Source organism: Rousettus aegyptiacus, unplaced genomic scaffold (genome assembly GCF_014176215.1).
Source record: "Rousettus aegyptiacus isolate mRouAeg1 unplaced genomic scaffold, mRouAeg1.p scaffold_m13_p_11, whole genome shotgun sequence".
Classification (NCBI taxonomy): Eukaryota; Metazoa; Chordata; class Mammalia; order Chiroptera; family Pteropodidae; genus Rousettus; species Rousettus aegyptiacus.
Window position 1 is genome coordinate 47206722 of NW_023416286.1, and position 14532 is coordinate 47221253.

At 52.4% G+C, this 14532-nt stretch overlaps 1 protein-coding gene across 1 annotated transcript in view; it reads left to right on the plus strand.

Annotated features, from left to right (window-relative positions):
- The window catches only part of GAS6 (growth arrest specific 6), a 44904-nt gene extending 33815 nt beyond the window's left edge, over nucleotides 1–11089 (plus strand). Inside the window, exons 10-15 of the mRNA XM_016151958.2 lie at nucleotides 35–224; nucleotides 2353–2517; nucleotides 3737–3905; nucleotides 7669–7841; nucleotides 9261–9489; nucleotides 10560–11089. Of these exons, the coding sequence (XP_016007444.2) occupies nucleotides 35–224; nucleotides 2353–2517; nucleotides 3737–3905; nucleotides 7669–7841; nucleotides 9261–9489; nucleotides 10560–10714 (1081 nt within the window). The 3' untranslated portion in view covers nucleotides 10715–11089. The remainder of the gene's footprint in view (nucleotides 1–34; nucleotides 225–2352; nucleotides 2518–3736; nucleotides 3906–7668; nucleotides 7842–9260; nucleotides 9490–10559) is intronic.
- The last annotated feature ends 3443 nt before the right edge of the window (nucleotides 11090–14532 follow it).

The following is a 14532-nucleotide window of genomic DNA, read 5'->3' on the forward strand; positions in this document are numbered from 1 at the left end:
CATAACTGATTTGTTTCTTGGTGCTGGTGCTCAGACTGGTGGCGGAGTTTGACTTCAGGACCTTTGACCCCGAAGGCATTCTCTTCTTTGCTGGAGGCCATCAAGACAGCACCTGGATTGTCCTGGGCCTGCGGGCTGGCCGACTGGAGCTGCAGCTCCGTTACCATGGTGTTGGCCGCGTCACCAGCAGCGGGCCTGTCATCAACCACGGCATGTGGCAGACGGTGAGAGTGGTCACCATCGCCTCTCTTGGGCCAGCGTGGAGTGTTTAGGGCTGAGGGCCCTGGCCGGTTTACTCATGCACTCACACGTTAGTGGGCACTGCACACGGCAGAACAGGTCCCCCCAGGAAGCTTACGCTCTCATAGGGCATTATCTCATCATGCAATCAGAGAGTGGCTCCCACCTCAAGAGCCATGATTCTCAGCAGGGGGGATCCTGCCAAGGGACGCCTGGCTGAGTCTGGAGACAGTTTGGGTTATGGGGTCGTCTGGCACTGGGTCAATGCCAGGGGCTGCTAGATACTCTGTAGCTCACAGGATGTCCTACTACAGAAACCCTCAGGTTCAGGCTGTTCACAGTGCTGCAGCTGAGAACCCTGGATTGAGGTCCGGGCTCCTTCTCTTATCTCCATGTGACCTGACTAAGCTCCAGGAGCCTACCTGTCAGCACAGGGCAGGGGCAGGTGTGACACATTGACATTGCCCTGGGCTCTGGCTTCTGGGGTCTGCCTTGTTCCGGCTGAAATCCAAGTGCCCTCACACTGGGGTGCCTCTTTACATGTCCTGGTTAGTCCTGCACCTGGAGGCAGCTGTCCTGCTGTTGGATTTGGCACACACTGCCCTGCCCTGCATCTCAACGCCTGGAACAAAGCAGCCTGTGATACAACAGGCTGTCTCCAACAATTCAGAGACTCCATATATGGAAGTGAGCTTTTAGAAGTCAACACTTGAAAGAGAAATGGGAAAAGCATTCGCTTTTCTTTTAGAAGTGAAGATAAAATGGAAAATTTCACCCCAGCTTCTGTGAATAAAAACACTGTAGACATTTGCTAATATGTCTACCCTGTCAAGGAATGTTTAGTTCCTTCTTCCCTAACCTCTTAGAGCACAAGTATCTCCAAAGCAGCGAGAAGGGTGCCATCAGAAAAACTACAGATAAAACAATAAATCTGGAAGGAAGCAGCCTCGGTGACTGAGGAAGTAGGCGTTCCACACGAGGGAGCTCAGTGCCCTGCTGTTGTGGGGCACGAGGGGTCCTGTTTGGGGCTGAGGATGGTGCCCTGAAATGAGGAAGCTGGAGGAAGCAGGACCATCTGATCTACAGAGCTGCCACCCAACCCTGAGACTGGAACTGGTCCTTGAGGAGCAGGGTCAGCTCAGAAACAGTTTCTCTTCATTCTACAGTTTCTAACTAGTCCCCTACCCCCCAGTGGCACCCCACACACAGACAGCATGTTCTTTTGACTGGATTCAGACCCAAGTACCTAAATGTTTCTACACTTTAGCCGAAAAGGAAATTTAAAGACTTCTGGAGGATTAGGAAGATACACAGTGCAAAGAATGATAGATTTAAAAAATTTTCTACATAGAAAGTAGGAAAGAATGGAAAGTGTTAGCGTGGACTTGTATTCATTCAACATTCAGTGTATGCCAAGCACTGAATTAACTGTTGGAAATTTGGAAATAAAATGTGTTTTCCTGCTTTCAGTGGTATACAGCTGAGGATAGGACGCGCCAAAATAGGGGAGCAACAGAGCCAAGGCTGACCTTAGTAGGGTGGCAATGATGTCAGGGCTGCCCCAGCGGGGTGGTGGCGTCGGGGCTGCCCCAGCGGGGTGGTGGCGTCGGGGCTGCCCCAGCGGGGTGGTGGCGTCGGGGCTGCCCCAGCGGGGTGCTGACGTCGGGGCTGACCCAGTAGGGCGATGATGTCAGGCACGATTCCCAATCCCTGGCTGAAGCTTAGGGCAGGGCCCTGAGACAGGAGATGAGAAAAGTTGTTCCAAGCAGGTTTCCTTGTAGGGAGACGAGTGGTGGGGGCAGTGCTGGGAGGGAAACTATCAGGGCCTAGGCCACATCACCTGCTGCATGGAGGTTCGCATGGCCCACGGAGGCAGGGAGGAGGTATAGGTGATGAGCACAGACCTGAGGTTGGATGCTCTCTGTCCTAGGTGGTAATGAACGTGTTCCCCCTGTGACCGGGTGTCTCTTGGCTCTCAGTGGTGATAGGAACATGGTCCCCCTGAGTTTTGGTGTCTCTTGGTCCTAGGTGGTGACGAAGGTGGTCCCCGCAAGGTTGGGTGGCCCCCTGAGAAGGCACACTTCCACCTCTCACAGTGCTGGTTTTCCTCAGATCGCCATTGAGGAGCTGGAGCGGAATCTGGTCATCAAGGTGAACAAGGATGCTGTTATGAAGATTGCGGTGGCAGGGGATCTGTTTCAGCTGGACAGAGGACTGTACCACCTGAACCTTACCGTGGGAGGCATTCCCTTCAAGGAGAAAGAACTTGTTCAGCCTGTGAGTGCTGTCATTCGTCCCTGGGGTCAGAGCCTGGGATCAGTCTGAGGACAAGGTTTAACCTCGAGATGCCATGTGTTTAGCACTAACCAGGTTTGGCAAGGGACCCAGAGAAAGGTAAAGTTTTCTTTAAAGTTACCAAGCAGCAGGGAGCAGCTATACCATTAATCTCGCCATCTCTTTCGATGAGACTCATTTGAGTTTTCATCTGAATTGATCATAAAAATGTCTATTTTGCAGTGGAGATAAAACACAAAATGAAATTATTCTTTAAGCAATCAACTTTGTTGGACAATTCCCAAGAACGGTTGGGTTGTTAACCCCGCCAGGATTTCCATAGGGGGAAGGACCTACTGGGGAGGTCGGTCCCGGCCGTTTTTCATAGTCCTGCCCTTTTTCGCCCTTCCCTGTGCCCCGGGCCTTTGCTCCCTCATCTGTTTCTCCGTCTCCCAGCATGCTGCGGTGAGTGGCCAGAACCCTTGGCGTTGTGATGATGATTTCCGCACCGGACATGAGAAACGAGTCATGAGCATGTGGATGTCCGAAGGGTGGGCGGGATTAGTGCCGTCTTGTCTCCAGGGGTGGAGGAGGGGCGCCCCGCACGCAACCTCTGGTATCAGACCTCCACTCCAGGGCTTCGGTCTCGCAGTTACCGTTTATACCCCTTATACCTCATTTTACAGAGGAAAGCTGAGGTGCCCCGATGTGCTCAAAACTATGTAGCAAATGGATAGATGGGTGGGAATTAATATTCCCAGCCCCTGCACTTACATTTCCATAGGTGCTTTTGGGATGCCCGGTAAGGATACCAGGTACAACTGCTATATAAATGTCACCTCATGCCACATTCTTTCAGTAGGTAGGTGGTCGGTGCTCCTCGCTCTGTTTTATGAGCAGGGACACACGACGTAGACAGAGCAGGTGGGGTTCACTACACAACATGTGTTCTCCTTACCCTGAATGGGAAGAGGATGGACTGCGTTTGCTACATGCAAAAGTAGCCCGCAGCGCATCATCTGTCAAGTGCAGAGACGTTTTGTGAAAGAAATAACCTCCATGAGTAGGATTTGTCCATTTTGCAGTAGATTCCCACATGCCTGTGCCAAGAGGGTGCCCCGTTCATTTGACAAAGGTAGCACCAGCCGCATGCCCTCTTGTCCTGGTGTCTGGGAGCCTGTGTGGCTCCTAGGAAGCCCCTGGGATTTCTCTGTCTTTCCAGATAAACCCCCGTCTGGATGGCTGTATGAGGAGCTGGAACTGGCTGAACGGTGAGAACACTGCCATCCAAGAAACAGTGAAGGTGAACACGAAAATGCAGTGCTTCTCTGTGACAGAGAAGGGGTCCTTCTACCCCGGGAATGGGTTTGCTTTCTACAGCCTCGACTATGGTAAGTCTTGGCTCCTGTGTTGGAATGGCTGTGGCTATACTCTAAGCCAATACACACCCCAAAATAGGAAAACCAAATATAGCTTTTTACCTAGGACGACTATGTCAGGGATAAACTGGTGCCCACCACGGGCACTGGGGCAGGATGCAGAGGGGTCAGGGCACATACCCCACCTCTCAGGGGATGGGCTGGATGTTCCTGGTCTGTTTCCAGTTAGCCAGTGAGGAACAGATGACAGATGGAGAGACTATGGTCACTCCGCGGGTGCCGTGGTGGCTTAGATGAGGAGGCTGGGTAGGATGTGAAGGAGCTAAGAGAATGCTTTGCAGAAGATTCTGAGACAAGAAAAACTTAGGTTTGTCCAAGTGGATGGAGAAGCTCTCAAAAGTGTACTCGACATTGCAATCACCAGTGGCCCATGAGGAGTAAAAAGAAAGCAGTATTTAAAAATCACAGTGTGACTGCCTCAAGCTCTCCAGTGAACTCAAGTTTTCAAAGAAAGAGAAGAACTGGAGAAGGAGAAAGGGCCATGTACGATTAATAGAAGCAGGTGGCCTAGGCCAGCAACGCTGCCAGGAAGGCTGACGTTCTCCATAGAATTGAGGCCCATCAGGCCAGCGTTGATAGCAACAAAGGAGCTTTTCCTTGACACCTGGAGAAAGAAAACAAACGCAAAAGGGTCACGAAGCTGGTACGTGATACGTACACACAGCGGAAAGAGGGCAGGAGATGGGGCGGACTAGACGGGAGGCAGGGTGGGCGGGCCAGGAGCCCCGAACGCCGTTTGCGCACCTGAGTTTGTGTGCGAGGAGGTCGAGGGCTTGGGCCTGAGGTTAGCTGGGAATCCTCGCCCATCAGTGACGATCATCTAGGGAGTGAGTGGAGCGGCAGGAGGCAGAGGGTCAGCCCAGAGGCCCTCTCCGCTTATTTAACTTCTTGAAACAAAATATAAGGTGTCTATCTCTTTTTTTTGTTATCAAATTAGTGACAATTTAGAGTAGAAACAAATAATTCTAACATACCGATAAATGGACATTCACTTAAACATTAATTTTACATGAAATGCATTAACATTCCAAATCACGTTTGTTATCAATGGCCCAAGGATAGAAACGCTGTTTCAAGGACGTCGGCATGAACAGTTTGGACTGGTGGATGGCTAAGCAATTCTGTTGTTTGACTCTGGACTCACGAGATTTTCCCTAATCTTTTCCTGAGATAGGTTTTTAATTAACCTTTGCTTCTTGAGCACACACCAGCTGGAACCTTTATTGTTGTCACTATGCCTGGGTTCCTAGACCTTAATGGCGTTTTAGTTTGAGAAGGTTAGGCGATCCATGTATCCTGGCCCATGAAAATGTACATGGACAGAATTGTGCAAGCTCTCTAGACAGGTTCAAAAGACCCTGGAGCCAGTCCATGGAGCCCACGTCCGGAACGTTGTCTGTCTGATAGCTTTTACAGGCACTTCCTCCTTAGCTCCTGGCCAACACCTGGATCCAGGTAGGCTCTGTGGGAACGTCTCATGCTCCCTTTTCCCCAGCCTGCTGCTGCAGTGTTGCCGCAATGCCCGTTTCTCCGGGAGCCATTTCTGGCACTGCCCTTCCTCTCTCCTCATTCTCACACTGCGAGAGTCCCCTTAGGGCGCCCCCAGCCCCTCTCTGTGTCTGAAATTCTGAGCCTTTTATGGTTAAACGCCCACATTCAGTTTTCCCCCTGCTCCTCAGCCCAGGAAGGCAGGCAGCACACTCCCTCCTTCAGACCTCACTGCCACTTGTCCCCTTTAGCACCCAGCGGAACCTCTACGTTCAAAGAGGGTCCATCCAGCTCGGAGTTGATGAGACCTGCTCCTGCCTCCTTAGCAAGACAGGCCGTCCTCTCAGGACCTGTGTCACCATCCTCCTTTGTATCTTTGCTTTAATTGTCTGAAGCATTACCACGCCATTAAAGGTATTTTCGAGAAAAGAACCATTCACTCCTAATTGCACCTCCTAATACAATACGCACGTTATTCCTTTAGTCTGCATCTTTATACATACTGGAACACCATTGTAATGTGAAATATAAAATTATATGCTATAAAATATTTAATGCATTTTTCACTTAATATTATAAACATTTTTCATGGTATAGCAAAGACATCACAGGTCTAATCTCCAATGACTGCAAATGCTCCCATTACTGTACATATCACAGTCAGCTTACCATTATTTGCTATAGTTTTGATCTGTAAGTTCTATGACAGCAAAGTCCAAATGATATTTAGAACTACACGTTTTACTAAGCCTTGAACTATTCCGTTAATGTCCACTTTATAATACAGAAAAAGACTCTCTGTGAAATTGCAGGTTCTGTACTCTTTTACTCTGCCACGATTCAAAATTGGTTTGGACTCACTAGGTCTCAAGGTCTGAGGTGCCCTGGGCGGGAGCAGGTGCGTAGTAAATCCCATCCTGTGCCTGAGAAAACTTCCCAAGGAGAGCTGAGGTGCTGGTGCCATAACGTAGGCTCTGACCACCAGCCATGCGCCAATCCCATTGGAGGGAAACCTACCAGAGAACCCTCTTTTCTCTTCCTTCACAAAGAAATGGAAAACAGGAACAGGTGAAAACGCTGTATGTATATTTTTGGGTTTCTTTTTTCCAATTCTATATTCGATTCAATGAACAGTTATTGAGAACGGACCATAACAGGCCCCACTTAAAGATGGGGACCCACAGATAACTCGAGGAGCTCACAGTCCAGTGGGGAAGAGGCAGCACCTTTGACACTGAGCCCGGCACAAGCTCGAGTGTGTGCAGACGTTGCTTCAGGGTCACTCTGCCTAAACACAGCTCCTTCCTCGGGACTCGAAGTTCTCGTGAGATCGAAACACTTAAAAAACCAAGAGGACGGAGGCTTTCTTCCGGTTTCTTCATTGGCAGATGATTCCAGCATAGGAAGGAAACACGGAGTGGTGTGTGCCCTCAGAGAATAAAAATCCAGCCCTTTCTGCCAAAATATGTTTTTTGGAACTGTTCGCGTAGGACATATATAGGTATTACATACACATTTCATTTAGATGCATTATATATATAATATGGCATATCAAATGCATCTAAATAAAAAGTCACTCCACTAAGGCACTAGAATAGTAAAAAAATTACAACTCAATATGAAATTGTGTATGGTTTTTTTGGAATGACGCTTGTGGTAGCTTCCCTTTATATTGCATTTTAAACGCTCCAAAAAGTATTTCCAACCTTGTAGAACTAACTGCCTTGAAGGCCACAAGTGTCAAACAGTGAGACAGGGCTGTGACACTCCAACACATCCTGCAGGAAGAGCCAAGTCCTGCAAGAAAGGAAGTGAGGGGCAGGTGGACACCCTCGGCCCACACGGCGCACCTGCACCTGCCGTCCCAACAGGTCCGAATGGCTGGTCTGGTGGTCAGTCGATGAGGCATTCAGATCAGGGCGCTGACATGGCCAGGAAGGAAGCAGCCGCCCTTGGGTGGCCCCAGCATCTTTCGACTGTCGGCAGAGCCTGAACCGCGTGCCCGCGTTGTTCTGCCACTTCTCAGCTGTAGGCTGTTGGCTCAGACAGTGATGCCTCCTTAAAAGGCCAGCGTCGAGCTGCCGCGCAGCTTCCTACCTGCTTCTGCAGCTGGGCCGCATCTCCGCCACCCAGGGCGGGGCGGGGAGCTGTCGCGCGCGCGCGCGCTCCGCTCAGTCCCGCCTTTCTCTCGCCTGTATCGCCTCCTGATGCGCCGCCTTCATTGCAGCACGAACATCTCCAGACGTCGGGACTGAAACAACCTGGGAAATAGAGGTCGAAGCTCAGATACGCCCTGCCACCGACACGGGGGTGCTGTTCGCACTGGTGGGTAACAACCACACCGTCGCCCTCTCCGTGGCCCTGGTTGACTACCACTCCACCAAGAAGCTCAAAAAGCAGGTACTACTTGCTATCCTGCCCCAAGGGTGGAGGGGCTGCTCCGGCATTCAGCAACACCCGGGGCTGTGTACCCTCGGGGCCCCAACCGCTCTTCTGGGGTCACCCATTCTCGACCTCTGGAAGTTCTGGCCCACCTTCTCAGACTTGGCTTGGGGACATTGTTGACCCGAGAGTCACCTGACACAATTATACATCAAAACTGTCATGGGCTGGAGAGGCCAGGGGTCTGTGAGCCAATTATGTGATGGGATGACTTTCTCACCTATACTGTTGGCCAGCTGAGCAGTTTAGAACAATTTAAATTAGTTGCTCATACTTAAGTCATATGATTTTACTAACGAATTCAGATTTCCATTTTCTCTTGAAAAGTCATGTGCAAACACAGCCTGGACCCTCTGATAGCATCATTCCCTGGGTGACAAAGTCAGGGCTCTGAGTACAACTGCCCCCTAGACAACTGTCACTTTAACACAGTCCCCACTACACCCTACTATTTGCTGACACTCAGTCAACTGTCTCTGGTCTTGGGCTTACTGTTTTCTCAGAGAATAGCTAAGAGGCCCTGGAAATGGGTTTTATTCTCTCTCCTCTGTCCAAAGTGGGAAAACATGGCTGACCCTGAGGGGCACACACTCACCAGGTAAGCCTGCCCTCAAAAGCGATCAAGCTCTTTTGCCAGCCGGGACTAGGCGATAACAGATTTTGTTTCCGCTCAGATTCACTCACTGCCACCAAGGCATGGGTCCACACACTGCTTTTACACCAGCTTTTGGCATAAAAAGCTGTGATCACCCAGGCAGGAAGGAGAGGGCAAGACGGCCTGTGCTATGAAGTTCTGTTCTGGCACCAGAGCGCGTTTCTGGCCTGTGCCGTCAGAGGCATGTTCTGCCCGGTGAGAGCACCCCGGGCTGCAAGGCCCGCGCGCGGCCTGCTGGGGTGTTCGTGTTTGCTGCTTGCCCTTGCCATTCTGTGTCAGTGGCTTCACGTGGCAGTTTCACATGGAAGAAGTGGAACATGCCCTTTGTTCCTGGTCACAGACACAGTAATGGCTTCTAGCCAGTTTCTGCTTAAGCCAGTGCACATCTGTCTGGATTACTGGAATGTGTGGTTTCCCCTCTCGGCTCCTGGCCTGGGATGTTCATCCTCTGTCACATTGCAAGGGGCCCCAGAGGCCTCCCGATAGTGCCTTTGATTTGCAGGTGTAGAAACTGAGTCTCACATTCGCCAGCCGAGGAACACAGAACCCAGGCCTCCCGAGCCCCGTGACACCTAATCTACAGGAGACCCTCACCCCCAAGGAGGTGTCAGGGCCTGGGGAAATGGGCAGCCCCCTAGCCCAGGACAGGACATGCAAAGGTCTAAGTTTCGGGGCTGTGCCGCCCCCACCCCTGCATGCTTAGGTGTGCTTTACCCCTGCAGCTGGTCGTCTTGGCTGTGGAGAACACCGCTCTGGCCCTGATGGAGATCAAGGTCTGTGACGGCCAGGAGCACGTGGTGACCATCTCCGTGAAGCAGAGTGGAGCCACCCTGGCAGTCGACGGCACCAAGGGCCAGAGCGAAGTGAGCTCCGCAGAGCTGCAGGAAAGGCTGGCTGTGCTCGGGAGGCACCTGCAGGGCTCTGTGCTCACTTTCGTCGGGGGGCTGCCAGGTAGGGCTCCCTGTGGGCTGCACGCTCGAGGGTGGGGGCACCGGCGGTTCTGACCATCCCCAACTTGCTTACCTCAAACTGAACCTGGGCGTTTCTGTACTGAGATGGACTCTTTAAAGGAAGAGAAAATACAGGTAGGTTTATTGTCTGGCATTGTGATGCCTCCATGTTCGTCAACACCAGCTTAGTGGCTCCTCTGTTGAGGCTGAGAGCAGGATTACTGGGGACAAGCATTGGCCTGAATCTGCCACACCTCCACTGCGTCCTCCAGGAGCACCTACCTGAGCACGCATCAGACAGTGGCTCTGGCCAAGTCCGTGGGGGCTGCCCGGCCTACCAAGAGTTACGCTGGAGCCAGGTGCCCCAGTGCCCCAGGCCTGCCTTCCCCGAGTTGGGTGTCCAGCTACTATGGCAACAGACAGAGTAACTACCAGCCCCTCCTGTATCCAGGAAGGACCAGCATACGCTGCCTCCTACACACTGGGCGGGGGTAGGGGACGCTTGTCTGATCAGTGGGAGAGTACGCTTGCCCGTGTTGCCTGTGGCCGTGAGCCACGCGATCAGGGAAAAGTGGCACAGAGGCAGACGGGAGCCAGGTGCTCATGGAAGCCAGGCCCCACGTGCTCCCATTGCTCGGCGCAGGTTTTCACTTGCCGCAGATAGCAGGATTTCTGTCTTGGCTACCAGACACAAACTCCATTTTGTTTTAATAAATAAAGCTTTGAAGAGGGTAAGAGAAGACTGGCAAGCCCTGCAGCATGAATGATTCATTCGGGCCAAGAAGAAGACAATATTTATTTAACTGATTTGACTATCTGTATGTACTTCCTGGGGGAGGAGAGGGGGGAGTGTCTTGCCAAAGCCTGACTGGCAGATGTTTCGTGCCTGCCTGCGGGCACGTAGTCGAGCCAGGCTGGCGATGTTCTGGAAGGAAAGGAAATGGTGCCCCTGAGAAGAAAGTCCAGGGACGGAGAAGGACCCATGGTGCCAGTGAGCGCTGAGGCGGGGGACACAGAGGGTGGGGAGTCAAGCCTCCTCAGACGGTGTTTGTTCTTTCCCCGCTGGCCCAGATGTGCCAGTGACCGCAGCACCAGTCACGGCCTTCTACCGGGGCTGCATGACGCTTGAGGTCAACCAGAAGGCCTTGGACCTGGATGAAGCCTCCTACAAGCACAGTGACATCACGTCGCACTCCTGTCCCCCCGTTGAGCAGGCTAGCCCCTAGACCGCCCGCTGGCTGCTACCCGGCGAGAAGCCGCAACGCACTCCTCACGCTTTCTTTTCAAAACGAAGAAAGGAAGGCATCCGTCACCCCAGCCTGCCCTGCGTGAGCAGCTCCCCACAACACTGAATTCTCGTGAGCTGAGTTTCCTTTGCCTTGTAATATATGTGTAAATAGTTGAGAGGACTAATGTTAATGACCCGGAAGCACGCCCCGACCCCCCGAAGCGTGAGCTGGGCTCCAAGGAGCCGACTGAGGGTGGAGGTGGGAGGCCGGCACATGCCAGAGCAGACCCAGGAAAATAATTCTCTGTTATTTTTATTACCAAATGCTTCTTTCTGACCTAAAAATATGGAAAAATAAAATATTTACAGAAAACTTTTTAACTCTGTGTTGGCGGTTTCTGTTCTTGCACCTTTAGTGCTCAGCAGCTCGGGGTAAAAGGACAGAAAAAAAGAGCTGATGCTGTGGGTCTGAGGCCGAGGGAGACTCTAATGCCGACCCTGGGGAGGGCTGGGCTCCCTCTGAGGGCGACGAACCCACTTTGCTGAGGGAGAGGCAGGCCGGCCCCTGGGCGCCCCACCTGTGCAGGACGGCGGAGGGTGAATGAAACGGCACAAGGTTGGCACCTGCTTGTTCCTCCCTGAAGAAGCCCCTTCACCCCTCAGCCTCATACTTCCCCTGAGAAGCTGTGAACAGCGCTGAAATGGCACTTGGTCTGGTGTCAAGTGTGCTGGAATCGGGGAACCCGGTTCCGCTTACACCTCCCCCTGGGCCTCAGCTCCTGGTCGGTAAGTGGGGGGTGGAGTAGACACTCATCACACGCTGACCCCAGGAGGCCGAGGGCCAGCGACGACACCAGCGGCATGAAATGCGTGTGACACAGTGGCGGGTCACAGAGGCCTGCGGTCCCGAGGGGCGGGCTCGCGGTTGGAAGTGACAGTGGGGCACATCCGTTCCGTGCCTGATGTGACAGCTGGTGGTGTCATCGCGGCAGGCATTCAAGCAGAAAGTCCCAGAGAAGTTCCCAGCGTCTGGTGAGAATTGTACTCACGACTGAATTTTTAAAATTTTTAAATACGAAATCCCAGTTCCGAAGCAGTTGGGCAAGTTTGGGTTGTGTTTACTTTCAGATCTTGTTCCTCAGATGGCTGCAAAGTTTTCTATAACCCTGTCATTTTACCCTCATGGCGTTAATCCCTGAAAGCTGTATCAGCCAAGTACAGAATCGGGCGGTCTGGGTTTCAGTATCTTCACGTCCTCCTGGCTGCTGAACATGAGTTTATAAGTCACAACTTGAACCAGAGATAAGCAGGGTTTGGAAGGGAGGAGAGAAGCCTGAAGAATCCACCCACAGCTAAATAATGAGCACACGGAAACCAAAGTGGGCCGTGGCACCGCTGGGGAGGAGAAACTCCCCCTCTAGGTCTCTGGAAAAGAGGGAATGACCCCGAGGACTGCACCTGGGGCCCCTGCCTGGCTGCAGTGCCAAGGTGGAGGGACTCTGAATGCACCCAGGTTCGAGGAGACACTCGTTCCTCTTGACCCAACGCTGGCCCACCCAGAAGGGGTAGAGGTCCCCACAACTCTCGGAAGAATTGGCAATCACAGACACCCATCAAGAGGGGAGCTCCCACCCCCACCTCAGGCCAGCCTCACCTCAAGGAAGACCAACCTGAGGTGTGAAGGTACGAAGGTGCCCTAGTGAGGACACAAGAAGGTGGGAGCCCACGGGGCCCCCAGGTCCAGGCAGGGCTGGTCGGTTCGAGTGAGGCTCTCTGGGGGTTCTTGGTGCACTTACCAGTGTTCTGGGGGCACCTGCTAAAAGGCCGAGCCCCCTTTTGGCTCCCCAGCCTGCCCCGCCGCCCCTCGTGTGTCGGGGTCCCCCCTCTACCCAGAACTGCGTGGGGGGCACAGCGCAGCTCGGTCAGGCCGTCCCTGCTGCGTCCCTTCTGCTGCTCTTCCAAACCCTTTGGCGACATCCGGGTGGAAGTGCTGTTGACTCAGGACTTCGGAAAACTAGTCCAAGAGGTTCTCCAGGTAATTTTCCACATAGGTGCATGAGAAATAAGGGACGCGCAGAGGGCGCATGTCAGGCAGTCCCCGAGCCACTCCAACCAGCCGTGTCCTCGTGAAATGTCCATCTCCAGCCAAGGTCACGTGTGGAAGGACGGTCCTCACCCAAACTCTTCCTACAGCTCTGTGGGTCTCCCCACTCTCGGTCAGTGACTGAGGCGGACAGGTGCACTGGCTCACACTGTAAGTGGACCCCAAACCAAGGTCCCTTGTGCTGGCTCCAGGACAGGCGGGCAGCCTGGTTAGGCTGCGCTTGTCAGGCCAGGGCTGGGAGCTATAGAACATAGCTTCGGGCCATCCATCTGGGGCATAAAAGTCCAGTTCCTGGGGACGCTGGTGTTGACCAGGGGGATCCAGGCAGGGATGCCTTCTTCTCAATAAACAGGAGGTCTCACCCCAACCCCGAAGGCCCCGCAGAGCCGGCTCAGCACAGCTCTGAGAAGCGTGGGAAGCACAGTGCTGTCATGCGGTCCGCCTCCTGGCCTCACACAACTTCAGGAGCCCAACGCCACTGTGGGGGCCTGGTCTGTTTTTCGGCCCTGTCACTGCAGCATTCCCTACGGTGCTCTCTGGTTTTCGTTCATTGTGGAGGAGGCTTTGGAATGTTCTTGTGGAATGCTCCCCTGGCCGTCTGAATGTCTCCTCCAGCCATCCCAAATTCTCTCCAGAAGGCCAGGACAGCCAAGAGTGGGGAGGACACACATTACACTCGGGGACTGGACACTCTGGAACCCCCCCCCCCGGACACACAACAGAGGCCAGCATCTTGGGGGCTTTCTGACCACCTAGGGTTCATCCTCTGTTCAGAGAGAGCTCGGCACACATCTGTTTCCTGGTGTGGTTTCCTTAGACTTTCACTTGGGTGCCAGAGGTTTTCCTAACCGCTGCCAAGAAAAAGCTTATAGCAAGTACAGAGCCAGATGCTGCAATACATTCCCCAGCTGTGCCAGCCAGGTTGGCATCCTCACCATTATCCAGGCAGGGCTGGGCTGCAGAGGAGGCTGTGACAGATGGAGAGTTCCATATCTTCCGAGTGTGAGCGACGGAGGAGGAGCTGGGAGGATTCCAAGTGTGAACTATGAAGATGGAGCTGGGAGTGGATTTTGCTGTTGACACGTGGTCTGAGTTGACTTCAGAGTTTCATTTTGTTTTTTAATGGAAGAGGCGCGATAATTTTGTTCGTGGGTCTTTGTGTTTGTTTTTAGGACTACTGATTGAGAATTCTTTTTTATATGGAGGACACTTCTGTGCATTTAGGTCGTGCTGTAACCTAACATCCCTGCCATCTCACTAGAGGCCAGTAGTAGCTCCCACCCACCCAACACACACCTGCTCTTCAGAAAATCAAAAATGTCTCCAGACATTGTCAGATGTCCTCTGGGTGAAAAAAAAAATCATCCCTGTTGAAAACCACTGCATTAAAAAAAGAACAGTAAAGTTGACCCCCACCTCATATAACACAGAAAGTTAACTCTGGGTAGAGTATATATTTAAGTCTCAAAGTAATTATAAATCATTTAGAAGGTAACTATAGCTTGTGGGCCCAATGCGATCTACCTTTATTTTTGTTAATAAAACTTTACTGGCACACGGTCGTATCCATTAATTTATTATTGTCTACAGCTTCTTTCGTACTAAAATGACAGAGTTGAGTAGTTGCTACACACACCTGCTGGCCTTCAAAATCCAAAATACTTACTATCTGTCTTGTTCAGAAAATCTTTGCTGACCCCTTATAGTAGAAG